The sequence below is a fragment of the Centropristis striata genome, chromosome 23, assembly GCF_030273125.1.
Source record: "Centropristis striata isolate RG_2023a ecotype Rhode Island chromosome 23, C.striata_1.0, whole genome shotgun sequence".
Lineage (NCBI taxonomy): Eukaryota > Metazoa > Chordata > Actinopteri > Perciformes > Serranidae > Centropristis > Centropristis striata.
Window position 1 is genome coordinate 22561147 of NC_081539.1, and position 18974 is coordinate 22580120.

At 37.9% G+C, this 18974-nt stretch overlaps 2 protein-coding genes and 1 pseudogene across 2 annotated transcripts; all 3 read left to right on the forward strand.

The window, feature by feature from the left end:
• The first annotated feature begins 2198 nt into the window (after nucleotides 1–2198).
• Nucleotides 2199–3306, forward strand: LOC131962445 (uncharacterized; annotated as a pseudogene).
• Nucleotides 3307–10272: 6966 nt separating this feature from the next.
• LOC131962446 (myeloid cell surface antigen CD33-like) lies at nucleotides 10273–15831 on the forward strand (the record flags this gene model as incomplete). The annotated part of the gene is made up of 4 exons (XM_059327448.1): nucleotides 10273–10315; nucleotides 12862–13245; nucleotides 15283–15600; nucleotides 15704–15831. Coding segments are annotated over exons 1-4 (873 nt in total), but the record flags the coding sequence as incomplete, so codon positions are not given.
• Nucleotides 15832–17200: 1369 nt separating this feature from the next.
• On the forward strand, nucleotides 17201–18497 carry LOC131962447 (myelin-associated glycoprotein-like). Its single transcript, XM_059327449.1, has 3 exons — nucleotides 17201–17273; nucleotides 17551–17934; nucleotides 18190–18497. Exons 1-3 carry the CDS (start codon nucleotides 17201–17203, stop codon nucleotides 18495–18497), a joined length of 765 nt encoding a protein of 254 aa, XP_059183432.1.
• The last annotated feature ends 477 nt before the right edge of the window (nucleotides 18498–18974 follow it).

Genomic DNA, 18974 nt, shown 5'->3' on the forward strand with positions numbered 1-18974 from the left:
AAGTGGTAAAAGAGAAGTGGTGTGAGCTGCACTGACCGTGTTTTCAACACAGCCCTGAGAAAATGATGAGACATTTGAGAGGAAGTTGGTCAGTAAATGTACTTTACTGTTCTTCTAAATATCCAAATTTCACTAAAAGACTGTAATATAATGTTTTCAGTCACTTCTTATAGAGCCAGTCTGGTCCTGGGCCTGCTGTAGTCCTGCTGAAATTCACCAACTGTCTGATTTCAAATCTAATTGTTTCTGTTTCTGCTGTGAGCTCCTTTGGTGAGTTTAAATGTTCTTTATCTTTGAATGTCTGAGAGGTTGTTTTTTTTTAAAGTTTTTTTTTTTCATAAACTCTGCATGTATTCTTTGCGTATTAGATCAGAATAACTATCATAAACTCACACTGGATGATTTTGTATTCAAAGATCATTAATCACTATTATACCACAGTAACTTCTGCTTGTTTGAATCTTAAACTTGTTAGACTTCCATGTATGTTGTTTGAAAGGATGTTCATTTGTCTTCAGTTAAAAAAATGAGGGGGTAGTGAACATGTCTTTTGAATGTTATAACACATGCTTTGTTTTATTGTCCTGTTAAAAAAAATGTAAATGAGGCTTTAAAAGAATGTAAAAATATCTTTTAAGACAAAAGAACGATAAAAACAGGACATTTAAAGTGATGCATAACCAGAAATTGTGGATTTTGGTCATTTATTCTCTTGTATTTTGGTACAGAGATGTGTAAAAGACTGCTGAATTAAAAGCATGAAAAGTTTTTATCAAGTTCTCTCACCAGTGCTAAATGGAGAAATCATGCATGATGTGACATTATTAGATATCCTCTGCAGTTCTACAAGGACACGTAATTTCCACTGAAACACAGTATATTTATAGTATCTGGTGTTGCTTTGATGCTCTACATGTCATGAAATAAAACTTTGTGCGGCTGATGCATCAGAGTGAAAACACCAGAGAGAAGTAGTGTGATGTAAACTGATGAAGTGGTGACCAGAGAAAAAGATGAAAGCTTCAAGTAAACAGGGAATGTTGCTCAGTTATTTATTCAACTAGTCCTTTTGCAGGATCGTCATAGCAACTGTAGCCACACAGCTCTCTGCAACAAAGTGTCCTCAATGTTTCCTCTTCTTAATGAACCATATGGGTTCACCTTCAAAAATAATGTATTTAGCAGGAGATAAAACAGTAAAATATAAGATATCTGAAAAAACAAAAGCTTCTAACTCTAACTTATAGTATCATAAACATCATAATTGGCTCTGAAATTATCTGATATGATGAGTTTCCTGCATATTTTTTAAATAAAAATCCAACTCTCAAATCATCCTCCTTTTTAAGAACACAAGTAAGAACATAAGAACTAAACTACTCATAATAGCAAAACACCATCTTTTCTATTGTTGGTCTTAACTCCATGTGTTGATATTTTTCTCTCATTTTAATGTTGCTGTTGTGATTATTGTAACCTGATGACACATAGAGGCATCCAGTAGTGTGGTGATGAAAAAAATTCTGTTTAACCTCAGTTTAACGTACATCAAAGTTGACTTCCTTACTCACAGGGTGTGAGCAGGAAGACTGAAATCTATTTGTCACTTCTTATAGAGCCAGTCTGGTCCTGGGTCTGCTGCAGTTCTGCTGAAATTCATAAAATGGTAAATTGTTTCTGTTTTTGCTGCGAGCTCCTTTGGTGAGTTTAAATGTTCTTTATGTTTGAATGTCTGAGAGTTTTTTCTTAATTTTGCTTCTCTTTCATAAACTCTATTTATATTTGTTGTGATTTGGTTGAGTATAAATAACAAAAACTCACACTGTATCATTTTATATTTAAAGATTATTAATCAGTATTTTACCACAGTAGCATCTCGTTGTACACAGATGGTTTGAATGTGTACATTTTAGGCTTTGGGAATGTCAGACAGAATTTGTACTGGGTTTATTTAAGGGGAGAAATGTCTGTTCTTGTGGATTTAAATTTGTTAGACTTCCACGTATGTTGTTTTAAAGGATGTTTGTTTGTCTTCAGTTAGAAAAAGGAGGGGGCAGTGAACATGTCTTTTAAATTTATAACATGTTTTGTTTTATTGTTCTGTTGAAAATTAAATAAAAATGTAGCTTCAAAAGAACGTGAACGCTTTATTTAAATGTGTTTTTATTTAAATATTGACTTGTCGTCAAATGCAGATGATGAATGTCATTACAGTCCAGAGTGTGAAAATGGTGACAGCATGTTACTGAGCGTCTTCTTTCTTTCAGGTGAGTCACTTTTATTTGGAAATGTCACTTTTATTATTTACAGTCAGAATTTAGAAATTCATGTGGAGTAATTTTTGTCACTGTAACAATACTGGCTTCAGTATTTGGAAATCTTGTGGTGACGATAGGTGGGTTTAGTCACCACTGAGGTCGGCTGATGGAGGATTTGTGAACTTATGTTTTTAAATAGCCAATACAAAAACACTGTACTGTTTATGTACATTTAGTTTCTCTCTTCATGTTTTATATACAAGTTAATCATGAGTCTGTTTGCACAGGTGCTTTTGCTGCTTGTTCTCACAATGCAGACCTTTTCATCACTGCACCAAAGCAGATGGAAGCACTGAGTGGATCTTGTCTGCAGATCCCATGTAACTTTAGTGTTAAATCACAAGAGAAATTCAGCAGCACAGGAACAATCTTTGGAGTGTGGATCAATAGTGATCAATATTTTAAGAACAAACCAGACAATGTAATTTTCAACAGCAGCAAGAAGATTAGCATCTACCCAATGAGTCTGACTGGAGACCTGAGTGAGTGTTTGATTTGAAACCACAGATTCTGCTCCGAGGCCCAGCACTGAGATCTCAGGTGATGTGATTGATCTGAAGGAGAAGCAGTCTGTCACTATAACCTGCTCAGCTTTCACTCCCTGTCCACAGTCCCCTCCTAAACTCACCTGGACCCTCCAACAAGACCCTCACAACATCATAGAGCAAAACACAAATCAAACCTTTACAACTAAAAGACCATCACTCTGTCAGACACACATGATGGACTCACCATCAGCTGTTCTGCAGGATATCCTGTGAATGAAGGAAAATATATGAAGACAGCAGCAGCAGAAAAAATCACTCTCAGTGTTTCATGCAAGACAGCCAGTGTTTGTTATTGGATCCTGTCTGAACATGATGATTCATGCTTATATCAGCTGGTTTTAATAGATAATATTCATCTCCCCCTTTTTCCTCAGATGCTCCCAGGAACACCTCAGTGTCCGTCAGTCCATCAGGTTTGGTGTCAGCAGGTAGCTGTGTGAACCTGACCTGCTCCAGCAGAGCCAAACCTCCCGTCAGCCGCTTCACCTGGTTCACGAACAGCAAAGATGGAGCCATCAATGTAGCTGAAGGAGACTTTTACAGCTTCATTGTCACTGATGGAGGAGGTTATTACTGTGTGGCAAATGAGCTTGGTAATCAGACGTCATCATGGATTAATATTAAAGGTAAATGTAGAAATGAACTGAATCTGCTGATTTTAGAATCTGCTCCCTCTCTCTTTTCTGTATTTCCTTGTTTGTTTGTTTTACTTATTTTTTTTAATTTTTGTTCACTGTAACACACTGTTTACTGTATTTGCAAGAACGTATTCTGTACAAATAATGGTTACATGTGTATGGTTACATGTCTATATTTCATCTTTGTTTTGTCTTGGACAATGTTTTTTCTCTGTGAACAGCCTCTGGTTAGCTCTTAGAGCGATCATCTTCATCCTATGCCTCGCAATCTGTGTTTGGTGAGTATCACAAATGATACTTTAAAGAAATGTAATGATGCACATCCAATAATATCTGTCTCCTGTTAGTCCATCAGTCCTGACTCTCTACTGGCAGCATGTGGTCTGTTTAACCTCAAACAGCACAATGATTATTCTAAAAGCTTTCTAATGTCTCTCCAGGTGGTTTAAGTCGAAATGTCAAACTCCACAACAAACTCAGGTGGGAAAATAATAAACCTTGTTGTACAGTGTTGTATTTTGTGTACAGTGACTGTGTCCTCTAGAATATGTGAAAGCATCAGTCCTAACACTAAGTGGGCAAGAAAAGTGACAAAACAACCTGTTAGCACCACACTGGTTACAGGCATCCTCCACAACTGTAAAACCCACACATCAGACAGTTCTTTCTTCAGTTTGGATGTGAAAATTGCTCAGATTTTAGCACATTTGATATTATCAGGAAGTTACTTTAGTCTGTCTACAGCATGGTAGCTAAAAGCAGCGAGACACACTCGCTGTTTCCTAAAAGGTAAAGGTTCCTTTGAATCTTTTTTAACAATATCAGAAGGACAGTTTGGTGAAGTTGACATGATTTATTATTATTTATTATTATTTATTATTTTTATCTCCTCTCTAGCTAACTGGAGGCTATTGTACAGCAGAAATGTGCACCAGTTGTTATAGGATGCCATGATGATGTGTTAATTAAGTTTAAATGCATCACTGAATGAAAACAGAAACATTTTCTGCTTAGTCTGCTTAAATCAAACATACATTGACTAAAGATTGGTTGTTAGTGCATAGGTAAATCAGTTTGAGAGCAGTGAGCATGTTTCTAATAAATGAGGAAGGACTTGCCCTCGCCTTTAATGTTTAAATAAGGTAGTTCCTTCTGAGAAATTAGTCTTTCTTTTTTGCTGCGAAATTCAGCTTGCTTGTCTTGATTTAGGCAAACTGAAGGAAATAAGTTGCATCCATGTTAAAATATATATTACTTTCTCTAATCACTAACTCAGTAAGTCAATTGGACTTTGGACATTTGGATCAGGTCGTTTACCGAGTGGAAGCACATAGATGTTGAATAGCTGAGGCCCAAGAATCGAACCCTGAGGGACTCCACTCAGAATAATGATCACGAGGGGCAACATATCAACATTTAACACCTTCATTACTGCTCTGATATCGTCAGAAACTATTTTTAATTCACTCCAAAATGCCATTTAGTCTTTCATATTTACCACAGAAGGATTCAAGCTCACATTATTTCTTGTTTGATTCATCAATAGAGTCCAAATGGTGAAGATCTGACTCTTCAAATGCCAGCCAGCAAAAGAGAAGAAGACATCCATTATGGAGAGATCACCTTCTCCAATCGGAGACCTGAACCGTCCTCGTCCTCAGAGCAGGACAGTGGACAGCAGCAGGAGACGTTGTATGCACAGGTCAAAGTGTCCAAGACAGCAAAGATGCTAGACGTCCCAGAGGATCTCTACGCTCAGGTGAAGAAAAACTAAGTGCTCTTTTCTCATCATGTTTTGGTTGGATTATTCATAATATTGCCACTTTTTGCTTTCACTCTTACTAGCAGTTGTATTTGTTAGTTAATGTTGAAAAGGACACAGAAGCAGGAAATTACATCTTCACAGTTAAATAAAGGGGAATTCAAAACCTCCTCCACATCCTGCAGCACAGACAGCTTTGCACTTCATCATTATATAATATCCTTTACTTATCTATTCTATTTCTCTCATATTTTGTACCCAGCATGTTTTTGTTCTTTATTTGCTTCATAAATAAACTTGAGACCGAATTTCTGCATTTGAGGATATTTATTCATTGCACTGTAATAAAAACCATGTCAAACAACTTCTAAAAATACCTCAGTTGCATTTATTGGTCCAACATTTCACATATCGTGTGTAAACATCACGTGAAATCATACAAGTTAATCACAAACATCACAAAAGTAGCAAGATGAATTATGCATAATAATCCCCACGAGAAATCTGCTGCAATGTTTTGAGTAGTTAATGGCCCTGTGAAATATATTTATTTGGATATCAAGCTCATTTTCAAAATAAAGGGCGTTTAATGAGACAGTCGAAAGTGAATTAAAAGAGCTGGTGCTAAAATTAATTTAAAACTTTTAATGAATAAAACTGTTAAAACGTTATCTTTTTTCACAATTTTGCCAGAAAAAAAATATCTTTGGGCTTCAGTGTGTTAACATTAGCAGCCTAGACACTGTTCTGTTAAATATTCCAAAGGCACTAATCAGTTTTTGTGTTTTAGTACCATGACAGGTCTTGGGAGTGAATGGAGGAAGTGACGTTAGTGTCTCCACATGATAAATCTGACAATATCACAGAAATCTAACCTTCATGTTGAGTCAAACCTTCCTCCTAAAACCAACATAGCACCAGCCCCACAGCATTAATGTGAAGATGCATTGCAGATTATTTGCTTTTTATTTGTGACATTCAATTCCTGACAGATTTCTTTTGATGAAAGAGAAAGACAAGAGTCACTGGCTGTGTTTTCATGCACAGAGAAAGTTAACTACTGGCCTGGTTACTGGTCCTTTTGATACGTTGCTTTTTATTTGATGATTGAACAAACATGTCTTCCTTTGAACTGAGTGATCTTCGCATTTCAGGACATATTATATGTTGTATAAACCAACAAGCCACAGCATCCTCTCAGGTTATTAACCTGTTTCTCCAATCTGAGTTTTTATGTTTTAGTTTTTATATTTCAGGACTAATCTCTCTGTGTATGTAAACCCAGCCAGTGACTCTGACTGCACCCTAATGATCTGAATCCTGAGTCATCAGGATGTTTCTGGTTGAACTTGCTGTCAGAAGGGTTTTAATTGCGCACTCTGTCCTCCAGCGCCTTCAGCTCAGCCTCCACCTGAGCCGGCAGATCAGCTCCGACTTCTTAGTGAACTACGCTCTCAACTCTTTCGTCTCCTTCTGCCAGAAAGACTTGGGCACATCAACAGGGCACCCATATCAACACTGCTGCTCAGACCTTTAGTGTTGATGGCTCCATCTTCTGGCACCCAGCCGATAATGCTCTTCTTAGCTGGAGATTTATCTTCTCAGTTTTGTCATGGTGGTGTTCAAATTATTAAATGTTAAAAAAAAGTATGTATTGAAACATAAATAATTTGACTTAATTAAATTGTACGTTAAAAACACAAATATAATGCAACAATGATGCATTTTGCATCCATAAACTATGTATACATAGTGTTTGCGTCTGCTTTTGTGATCACATTAAAACCATATTAAATATGCATGAACATTAAAGATGGCACCATGTGACCATGAGAGGTAACTGCACTTTGTGCGTATTGCAGATCCCAACAGAGCAGTGAATAAGATTTCTAAACATAGCAAGCTCAAGTAATGACATTTAATCTTTTGCAGATTTTGCGGCTAAAAGACCCTTTCCCTAATGCAGGTTTTAAATGGACACAAACTTAAGAAAGCAAATCAAATGTCAATATGAAGCAAAACAAGCCTTTTTTCCCCTGGTTTTAACAATAATTAATATTTGAAACATTTATACTTTGAAATTTTATTGTGCTTTATTATTCAACTCCCAAAACTTAAACATTTAAAATATTAAGAAGGCAACACAAGTACTGAGCACCCTGAAATTACAAGGTAAACATGAACATAACTGTAAAGCAAAATATCTATAGTTTGAACTAGGAAAGTAATAACACCTAATAATGACAGATGTCTGTTGTCAAAACAGAGGACAATCTACCTACTGTCCCAATAAAAAGCAATACAACCTGTTTTTTTATTTGGCTTACATTCATTTTACATGCAATAAATACAAAAATGAAATGTTACAAAGAGGAATCAAAGGTGTATTCTACCTTACAATGCTGTTCATGTTATTTATTACAAAAGTATTTTTTCAATTAGAAAAAAAGAAAAAAAGAAACACCACCAATAACTGAATATCATGGTTGATACTGTGTCTGATCTTTGGTAGATGAATGAGCATTGTATGAAAAACGTCCTTGCTCTGACAAACCACTAGATGGCACTGTGTCCACTACGACTGACTATGATAGTTTAATTTATCCATAAAGTCTGTGATGAAAGAGATAAAAATACACACTATGATATGTTATTGACTCATTGTTAAAGTTTTATATGAGCCAGGCCAGAACGTCTCCTCTGAACTCCTCTGACCACCTGATACAGAGTTCAAAGGTCACCATTTGTACAGGCTGCATGTGGAAGGTGCAGCTTGAGGAAGACCTAACCAGCTCTGAACTGTATCACAGAGAGAGGATGGGGTCAGTCCAGATTACTTACAGGATTGGTCTGGGCAGCACCACAACAGTTGTGGTAAAAGGCCTCCAAGAGACAGCAAGAGACCATGGTTGTGGATGAAGTCACCAGGTTAGAGCAGGAACACTTCCACATAAAGGCAGTAGCCCAGGGCCGTCAAGGAGCCTGAACCCTATGGGACGCCACTGTGAATGAAAGAGTCAGCTGGGCATATATCTGGAGGACGCTGCAGGCCAGACTCAGCTTCCTGGTGAGAGCAGCCTCCGACTCTGAGTCTCACCCAGTGGTTTGGAAGTGAAATTGACTGTCCACTTTGCAATAACATCAAGGCGAGTCTCCAGCACACCTTATCAGAATCCAAGATAGGGACGCTTCAGGTGGTGCCAGGATCAGGTCTTCACCAGATTGGGTGACGTACTGGAGTGTTGTAGGACAGCTGCAAAATCACATCCCAATAAAATCAGAAGCTAACCAACAAACCTTCGTCAAGACAGGCGACATGCTCCAAGCACTGGCACCAAGCAGGGACATCATGCTCAGACCTGGCAAAGAGTGGCATCGTCAGTGTACTGCTGTGAAGAAAAGGGTCCTCATCATTGAGCTCACCATCCAGTGAGGATGAAACCTGCAAAAAGAAGCAGAGAAAGCCAGCTGTTAGCTTTGGCTACGGAGGAAGATTGGTAAACTGGGGGTCAACACACCTTTAAAAGTAGACGCAGGTGGTGGCAGGGACACGTCTCCAATACGCCACTGTTCCCTCAATGTGTTTTTATTGATTTAAAAATATCTTTTAAGACAAAAGGAGGGTCCAAACAGGACATTTAAAGTGGTGCAGAACCAGAAATTGTGGATTTTGGTCATTTATTCTCTTGTATTTTGGAACAGAGATGTGTAAAAGACTGCTGGATTAAAAGCATGAAAAGTTTTTATCAAGTTTTCTCATCAGTGCTAAATGGAGAAATCATGCACGATGTGACATTATTAGATATCCTCTACAGTTCAACAAAACACAGTATATTTATAGTATCTGGTGTTGCTTTGATGCTCTACAAGTGATGAAATAAAACTTTGTGTGTAATAGCAACTGTAGCCACACAGCTCTCTGCAACAAAGTGTCCTCAATGTTTCCTGTTCTGAATGCACCATATGGTTTCACCTTCAAAAATAATGCATTTAACAGGAGAATATCATCTAGATCGTTATCTGAAATAAAACAGTAAAATATAAAATATCTGTAAAAACAAAAGAAATTATCTGAAATGATGAGTTTCCTGCATATTTGTCTAATAAAAATCCAACTCTCAATCATCCTTCTTTTTTAGAACACAGTTTTAGTTTTTAAGAACTAAACTACTTATAATAATAAAACAACATGTGTTGATATTTTTCTCTCTTTTTAATGTTGCTGTTGTGATTATTGTAACCTGATGACACATACAGGCTTCCAGTGTGAGAGCTTATAAAATAATCTCTGAGAAAAAATCAGTGATTTGCACCCTGATCAGTTTAACGTACATCAAAGTTGACTTCCTCACTCACAGGGTGTGAGCAGGAAGACTGAAGACTATTTCAGTCACTTCTTATAGAGCCAGTCTGGTCCTGGGTCTGCTGCGGTTCTGCTGAAATTCACAAACTGGTGAATTGTTTCTGTTTCTGCTGCGAGCTCCTTTGGTGAGTTTAAATGCTCTATATGTCTGAATGTCTTTTTTAAATTTTGCTTCTCTTTCATGAACTCTATTTATATTTGTTGTGTTTTGGTTTAGTATAAATAACAAAAACTCACACTGTATCATTTTATATTTAAAGATTATTCATCAGTATTTTACCACAGTAACATCTCGTTGTACACAGATGGTTTGAATGTCTAAATTTGAGGCTTTGGGAATGTCTGACAGAATTTGTACTGGGTTTATTTAAGGGGAGAAATGTCTGTTCTTGTGGATTTAAATTTGTTAGACTTCCACGTATGTTGTTTGAAAGGATGTTTGTTTGTCTTCAGTTAAAAAAAGGAGGGGGCAGTGAACATGTCTTTCAAATTTATAACATGTTTTGTTTTATTGTCCTGTTGAAAATTAAATAAAAATGTAGCTTCAAAAGAAAATAAATGCTTTATTTAAAATGTGTTTTTATTAAAATATTGACTTGTTGTCAAATCCAGGTGATGAGTGTCATTACAGTCCAGTGTGAAAATGGTGACAACCAACATGTTACTGAGCGTCTTCTTTCTTTCAGGTGAGTCACTTTTATTTGGAAATGCCACTTTTATTAATAACAGTCAAAATGTATAAATTCATATGGAGTCATTTTTGTCAGTGACAATACTGGCTTCGGTATTTGGAAACCTTGTGGTGAATATAGGCAGGTTTAGTCACCACTGAGGTCGGCTAATGGAGGATTTATGTTTTAAACCAATGATTATAAATTGTCAATAGAAAACCACTGTACTGCTTATGTACATTTAGTTTCTCTCTTCATGTTTTTTTTACATGTTAATCATGAGTCTGGTTTCACAGGTGTTTTGGCTGCTTGTCCTGATGAAGCCCACCTTTTCATCACTGCACCAAAGCAGATGGAAGCACTGAGTGGATCTTGTCTGCAGATCCCATGTAACTTTAGAGTTAAACCACACAACAGCACAGGAACACCCTTTGGAATCTGAATGATAAATACTCTTCAATAATAACTGTCCAATAGTACAAAAGCTGTGATTTTCAACAGAAGTGAGGCGGATATTGGAGACCTCAGTAAGAAAAACTGCACCACTTTATTTTCCAGTTTAATCACAAGTTACGGAGACACATGCTCAGTGTGACTATTATAGTAAAATATAATAAATCATTATGTTTTTATCATGGCTTAATTTGTTGAATATTTTCTCCATTACTTAATTGTGTTTTGTTGTTGTTATGTTTTTAGGATTTGTAAAAATTCACAGAAAAAAAATAATATTGAAAATGAATTAAAATTGTTTGTATAATTCTAAAGAAAAGCTTGAATCCTCACATTTGCTTAAACCATGAAATAGATTTTTCAGAAAAACCAAAACAAATATCAAATAGGTTGCCATAATTTTCTGTTAATCCACTGACCTGTTTATCCTGTTGGGTAGAAAACATCAGATTTTATATTAACTTTCATATGTTTGTAGTCAAAAGTCTGATTTTCAAAGTTTCAAGTGACTTAATATCGTTGTAGTGACATAAAAGTCAAATATTCCTCTGAGTTGTAGTGGAGTAGAAGTAGGAAGTGTCATGAAAAGAAAAGACTTGAACATGAACAATAATTGCGGTTCATCTGGTTGATGAGTTAAAGTGGTAAAAGAGAAGTGGTGTGAGCTGCACTGACCGTGTTTTCAACACAGCCCTGAGAAAATGATGAGACATTTGAGAGGAAGTTAGTCAGCAAATGTACTTTACTGGTCTTCTAAACATCCAAATTTCACTAAAAGACTGTAATATAAAGTTTCTACCAGCTCCTTTATGACATGAACATCATACACTTTACAGTTGTGTTCTGCAATAAAGTGCACAAATCTAAAATCACCTGAGTTTTTATCCTCTGAAACTGTCCTCTTTTTAATTGTCCCTACTGTCATACATGTACAGCCACACAGTGCAACAACAGCTGCTACCTTTGTATTAACTGACATGATGAGACATACAGGCTTACACGGGGAGAACATGCAAACTCCACACAGAAAGGCCCTTTTGCCGACACCGACCAGCGCTACGGACACCGGAGACATGGAGCTGGGGACACGCCTCCAACGCACACAGTGTCCTGGTGGGAATAGAACCCAGGACCTTCTAGCTGTGAGGCGAGAGCGCTACCAACTGCGCCACCGTGGCCCATTTCAGTCACTTCTTATAGAGCCAGTCTGGTCCTGGGTCTGCTGCAGTTCTGCTGATATTCACAAACTGTCTGTTGATTATAAATCTAATTGTTTTCTGCTGCGAGCTCCCTTGGTGAGTTTAAATGTTCTTTATGTCTGAATGTCTGAGATTTTTTTTTTTGCTGCTCTTTCATGAACCCAACTTATATTTGTTGTGTTTTGGTTTAGCATAAATATCATAAACTCACACTTTATCATTTTATATGTTAAGATTATTAATCTTTATTGTAACACAGTAACATCTGGTTGTACACATATGGTTTGAATGTGTGAATTTGAGGCTTAAGAAGAACATGAATGCTTTGTTTAAAATATGTTTTTATTAAAATATTGACCTGTTGTCAAATCCAGGTGATGAGTGTCATTGCAGTCCAGAGTGTGAAAATGGTGACAGCCAACATGTTAATGAGTGTCTTCTTTCTTTCAGGTGAGCTGTTTGTTCATGTCCTGACTGCAAAGTGAAATGTTTTATACAGATGTTTTTCTAAGGAAAAATGAAATAAATTTTGTTCCACATTATGTAGTGGTTAGCGCTCTCGCCTCACAGCTAGAGGGTCGCCGGTTCGCCTCCTGCCTGCGGCCTTTCTGTGTGGAGTTTGCATGTTCTCCCCGTGTTAGCGTGGGTTCTCACCGGGTACTCCGGCTTCCTCCCACAGTCCAAAAACATGCACTTAGGTTTAATTGGGGACTCTAAATTGCCCGTAGGTGTGAATGAGAGTGTGATTGTCTGTCTCTATGTGTCAGCCCTGTGATAGTCTGGCGTCCCCTCCAGGGTGTACCCCGCCTCTCGCCCAATGACAGCTGGGATCGGCTCCAGCCCCTGCGACCCGATTGCGGTTAATGGTAATGAATGAATGAAATTATGTTCCGTCTGTTTGTTTCACAGGTGCTTTGTCTGCTTGTCCTCACAATGCAGGCCTATTCATTGATGCACCAAAGCAGATGGTAGCACTGAGTGGATCTTGTCTGCAGATCCCATGCAACTTTAGTGTTAAATACAAAGAGAAATTCAACAGCACAGGAACAATCTTTGGAGTGTGGATTAAAAGTAACTCCTATTTTGACCAAAAAACAAACAATGTGATTTTCAACAGCAGCAAGATGAATAACATCTACCCAATGAATCTGACTGGAGACCTGAGTGAGAAAAACTGCACCACTTTGTTTTCCAGTGTAATCACAAGTTTCACAGAGACATACTACTTCAGGGTTGATGGCTCGGCATTCTTTGCAACAGCTACTTGCGATCCTCTTCAAATAACAGTTAAAGGTAAGAAATAATGATTTATTAGTCAATCCACAGTGGTACTGTCAACTCAGTTTCAGTTTTGGTCTAAACAGCCCACTTTTAATTATTGGGGATTTCTTTGTTATGAATTGAAATTCTGATAAAACACAAAATATATTGGTACAGTTTAGACTTTAAATTGATCAAATTTTGGGACTCTGAACTAGCCATACTGCCTTGCACGCTCGAATTTCATTTCGAACCTCCACACAGTCTGGAAACTACGGCCGTTTCTTAGCCCTGTTTTAGGGATCCAATCACAGAACGGGGAGGGACGGCAAGATGATATACTACTCGGCAGACGGAAGCTTGTAGTTTTGTAGTTTTCTTACGGATCCAACATGGCTGCAGCAGACGGTAAGCTCTCTTTAGATGTAGATGCCGTTTTAAATAGTTTAGAGCGAAAGTTCATTTTAAAAGAAGAACAACGTTTGACTTTAAACTCCTGTTTCACCTAGGGTGACCAAGTGTCCTCTTTTGCCCGGACATGGCCACTTTTTACGTCCTGTCCGGGGCGTCCGGCCGGGTTTTATAAATTCAGGAAAATGTCCGTTGTTCACTGTTTTTCATAGGACCAGTACACGTGCACGTAAATTGACCGGCGCTTTGCACACAATTTTGCGAGACGTAATTACCAAGAGGCTGCCTAGTGGGCAGGTCAGCGCCGCGCACACACACAGAGAGAGCAGATCGAACAGCGGAGCAGCATTGCACGGGAAATGCCGAAGCGTAAGTGCAGCTTCACAGATGAACTGCAAAAAAAATTTCCGACGTACCGTCCCGGTCGGGACAGGTGGGAGGCGGAGTGCACCGTGTGCAGTGCTGGCACATATGTCTCAGTGTCTAATAAAGGTGCTGGAGATCTCAAAGCTCAAAGACAACTAAAGATGAAAAGTATAGATCCTTTTTGTTTGTTAAGTTAGTGTCTTTGTGAGACTCTTCTATTATTTATCTTATTGCAGTTATTAAGAGATATATTGTTGAAGCTAGATTTTCTAACAGAAGAGTTCATATTTAGAACATTATTTCATATTATTTATTCATTTATTTGAAAAGAGTCTACGAGAGCTATTATTTTGTTACAAGTTTTTACAGATTTCATTTTATTTTATTACAGAAGTTAATTTTGCACCATTGAAGCATAATAAAGCATGTTCATCAACCTCCGAGAAGCCTGTCTGAATTTGTGTCTCGAGGCCGTGCCGATTGTCCTCTTTTTTGGAAATCAAAATATGGTCACCCTAGTTTCACCACCAAAAAGGATGTTTTAGCCTTGCTTCCTCCAGGATTTGGCCAAAGCCTAATCTACCAACTAGCCCCGCTACCGCTCACTGCTGTAACGCAGGTGATCTCGCTACGAGCCGGGGGACAGCGGAGCCGCCCAGAGACCCGCAGCAGCTTGTCTGTTGACCATAAAATCAGTGGATGTGTGTGGCTGAATGACATGAGGGGGGAATAGGGCGTAAAAATAAATAATCTTGCAGAAAGCGAGAACTGGAGAAGCAAAGCAGCAAGCAACACTCTCTCACAGACACACACACACACTGCCGGTAGACTGTGAGCTGAAACTATAGAGCAGCCAGAGCCACAACATGCTGCAGAAAAACATTGCAGAAGCAGAATTGAGCATTTTAGTCTCAAAGTAGAGATGCTAGGGGGCTAGTCCACCTATGTAAACATTAACTTCTGTCGCTCTACATACGTCATCTGGTATAACTGATACGATTGGCTAAGAGCTACGTACAGACGCTTTTGATAGACATTCATAGCGCCCAATAAATGGCTCTGGAGGATCGTAAACCACACCTCCTCTATGGAAAAATGAATAGGTGGTCTCCAGAGTATATCTCATTTGTGATATAGACTGGCGTTAGCCAGGCTAACTCTGAACAGCAGTATGAACTGTTTCTTTACTTACATGTGTCACCTTTAGCAAAAGTGTGTAAATAAAAACATGTTTTCTTTTCTATTAGAGTATATTTCTTCACTGTAAAATCTGTGTTTGATTTGAAACCACAGATTCTGCTCCGAGGCCCAGCATTGAGATCTCAGGTGGTGTGAATGATCTGAAGGAGAAGCAGTCTGTCACTATAACCTGCTCAGCTTTCACTCCCTGTCCACACTCCCCTCCTAAACTCACCTGGACTCTCCAACAAGACCCTCACAACATCATAGATCAAAACACAGATGCAACCTTTAGAACTAAAATCCAGGAGACCATCACTCTGTTAGACACACATGATGGACTCACCATCAGCTGTTCTGCAGGATATCCTGTGAATGAAGGAAAAGATGTGAAGACAGCAGCAGCAGAAAAAATTACTCTCAATGTTTCATGTAAGACAGCCAGTGTTTGTTATTGGATCCTGTCTGAAGATCATGACTCTCTTTGTTTAACGATATAATTCAGGTTCTGATGCTCTTCTCTCATTTTCCTCAGATGCTCCCAAGAACACCTTAGTGTCCGTCAGTCCATCAGGTTTGGTGTCAGCAGGTAGCTGGGTGAACCTGACCTGCTCCAGCAGAGCCGTCAGCCGATTCACCTGGTTCAAGAACAGCAAAGATGGAATATATATATATATATATATATATATACATATATAAATATACTGTGTTTACTGTGTACTGTGTTTCAGCATATGTTGTTGATGCTCTACATGTGATGAAATAAAACTTTGTGTGGCTGATGCATCAGAGTGAAAACACCAGAGAGAAGTAGTGGGATGTAAACTGATGAAGTGGTGAGCAGAGAAAAAGATGAAAGCTTCAAGTAAACAGGGAACGTTGGTCAGTTACTTATTCAACTAGTCCTTTTGCAGGATCGTCATAGCAACTGTAGCCACACAGCTCTCTGCAACAAAGTGTCCTCAATGTTTCCTCTTCTTAATGCACCATACAGGTTCACCTTCAAAAATAATGTATTAGCAGGAGATAAAACGGTAAAGTATAAGACATCTGAAAAAACAGAAGCTTCTAACTCTAACTTATAGTATCATAAACATCATAATTGGCTCTGAAATTATGTGATATGATGAGTTTCCTAAATATTTTTTAATAAAAATCCAACTCTCAAATCATCCTCCTTTTTAAGAACACAAGTGTACCATAAGAACTAAACCACTCATAATAACAAAACACCATCTTATCTATTGTTGGTCTTAACTCCATGTGTTGATATTTTTCTCTCATTTTAATGTTGCTGTTGTGATTATTGTAACCTGATGACACATACAGACATCCAGTAGTGTGGTGATGAAATTATTTCTGTTTAACCTCAGTTTAACGTACATCAAAGTTGACTTCCTCACTCACAGGGTGTGAGCAGGAAGACTGAAATCTATTTGTCACTTCTTATAGAGCCAGTTGGGTCCTTGGTCTGCTGCAGTTCTGCTGAAATTCATAAAATGGTAAATTGTTTCTGTTTTTGCTGCGAGCTCCTTTGGTGAGTTTAAATGTTCTTTATGTTTGAATGTCTGAGAGGTTTTTTTTTAATGTTGCTTCTCTTTCATAAACTCTATTCATATTTGTTGTGATTTGGTTGAGTATAAATAACAAAAACCCATACTGTATCATTTTATATTTAAAGATTATTAATCAGTATTTTACCACTGTAACATCTTGTTGTACACAGATGGTTTGAATGTGTAAATTTGAGGCTTTGGGAATGTCAGACAGAATTTGTACTGGGTTTATTTAAGGGGAGAAATGTCTGTTCTTGTGGATTTAAATTTGTTAGACTTCCACGTATGTTGTTTGAAAGGATGTTTGTCTTCAGTTAAAAAAAGGAGGGGGCAGTGAACATGTCTTTTGAATGTTATAACATGTTTTGTTTTATTGTTCTGTTGAAAATTAAATAAAAATGTAGCTTCAAAAGAATGTGAAAGCTTTATTTAAATGTGTTTTTATCAAAATGTTGACTTGTCGTCAAATCCAGGTGATGAGTGTCATTACAGTCCAGAGCGTGAAAATGGTGACAGCCAACATGTTACTGAGCGTCTTCTTTCTTTCAGGTGAGTCACTTTTATTTGGAAATGTCACTTTTATTATTTACAGTCAGAATTTAGAAATTCATGTGGAGTAATTTTGTCACTGTAACAATACTGGCTTCAGTATTTGGAAATCTTGTGGTGAGTATAGGCGGGTTTAGTCACCAGTGAGGTCGGCTGATGGAGGATTTATGAACTAATGTTTTTAAATAGCCAATACAAAACCACTGTACTGCTGATGTACATTTAGTTTCTCTCTTCATGTTTTATTTACATGTTAATCATGAGTCTGATTTCACAGGTGCTTTGGCTGCTTGTCCTGTTAAAACAGACCTTTTAATCACTGCACCAAAGCAGATGGAAGCACTGAGTGGATCTTGTCTGCAGATCCCATGTAACTTTAGAGTTAAACCAGGAGAGAAATTCAGCAGCACAGGAACAATCTTTGGAGTGTGGATCAAAAGTGTTCAATATTTTAAGAACAAACCAGACAATGTAATTTTCAACAGCAGCAAGAAGAATAACATCTACCCAATGAGTCTGACTGGAGACCTGAGTGAGAAAAACTGCACCACTTTATTTTCCAGTTTAATCACTAATTACACAGACACATACTACTTCAGGATTGATGGTCCATCATACAGGGCAACAGCTGCCTGTGATCCTCTTCAAATAAAAGTTAAAGGTAAGAAAGTTATGATTCATTAGTCAATTCACAATTTTACTGTGAACTCATTTGCAGTACACTTTTAAATATTGGATTTGTTTTTACTTTGTCATGAATTTAAATTCTGATTCAACCCTGAATCTATTGTTACACTTTGAGTTTAAAATGGTCAAATTTTGGGACATTACATCATTGTCACCTTTAGCTTTTTTGTGTAAATAGAAACATGTTTCTTTATCTATCAGAATCTATTTCTTTTGTCCAACCTGTCAGGTGATGTGAATGATCTGAAGGAGAAGCAGTCTGTCACTATAACCTGCTCAGCTTTCACTCCCTGTCCACACTCCCCTCCTAAACTCACCTGGACTCTCCAACAAGACCCTCACAATATCATGGAGCAAGACACAGATGGAACCTTTACAACTAAAATCCAGGAGACCATCACTCTGTCAGACACACATGATGGACTCACCATCAGCTGTTCTGCAGGATATCCTGTGAATGAAGAAAAAGATGTGAAGACAGCAGCAGCAGAAATCACTCTCAGTGTTTCATGTAAGACAGCCAGTGTTTGTTATTAGATCCTTTCAGAACATGGTGATTCATGCTTATGTCAGCTGATTTTAATGAATAATATTCATCTCTCATTTTCCTCAGATGCTCACACCACCACAACACCACTCACAACACCTCAGTGTCCGTCAGTCCATCAGGTTTGGTGTCAGCAGGTAGCTGGGTGAACCTGACCTGCTCCAGCAGAGCCAAACCTCCCGTCAGCCGCTTCATCTGGTTCAAGAACAGCAAAGATGGAGCCATCAGTGTCGCTGAAGGGAAGCTTTACAGCTTGATTGTCATTGATGGAGGAGATTATTACTGTGTGGCTACAAATGATCTCGGTAATCAGACGTCATCATGGATTAATATTGAAGGTAAATATAGAAATGAACTGAATCCGCTCTCTCTCTCTCTTTTCTATATTTCCTTGTTTGTTGTTTTTTTTACTTATTTTTTCATTTTTTGTTCACTGTAACACACTGTTTACTGTATTTGCAAGAAAT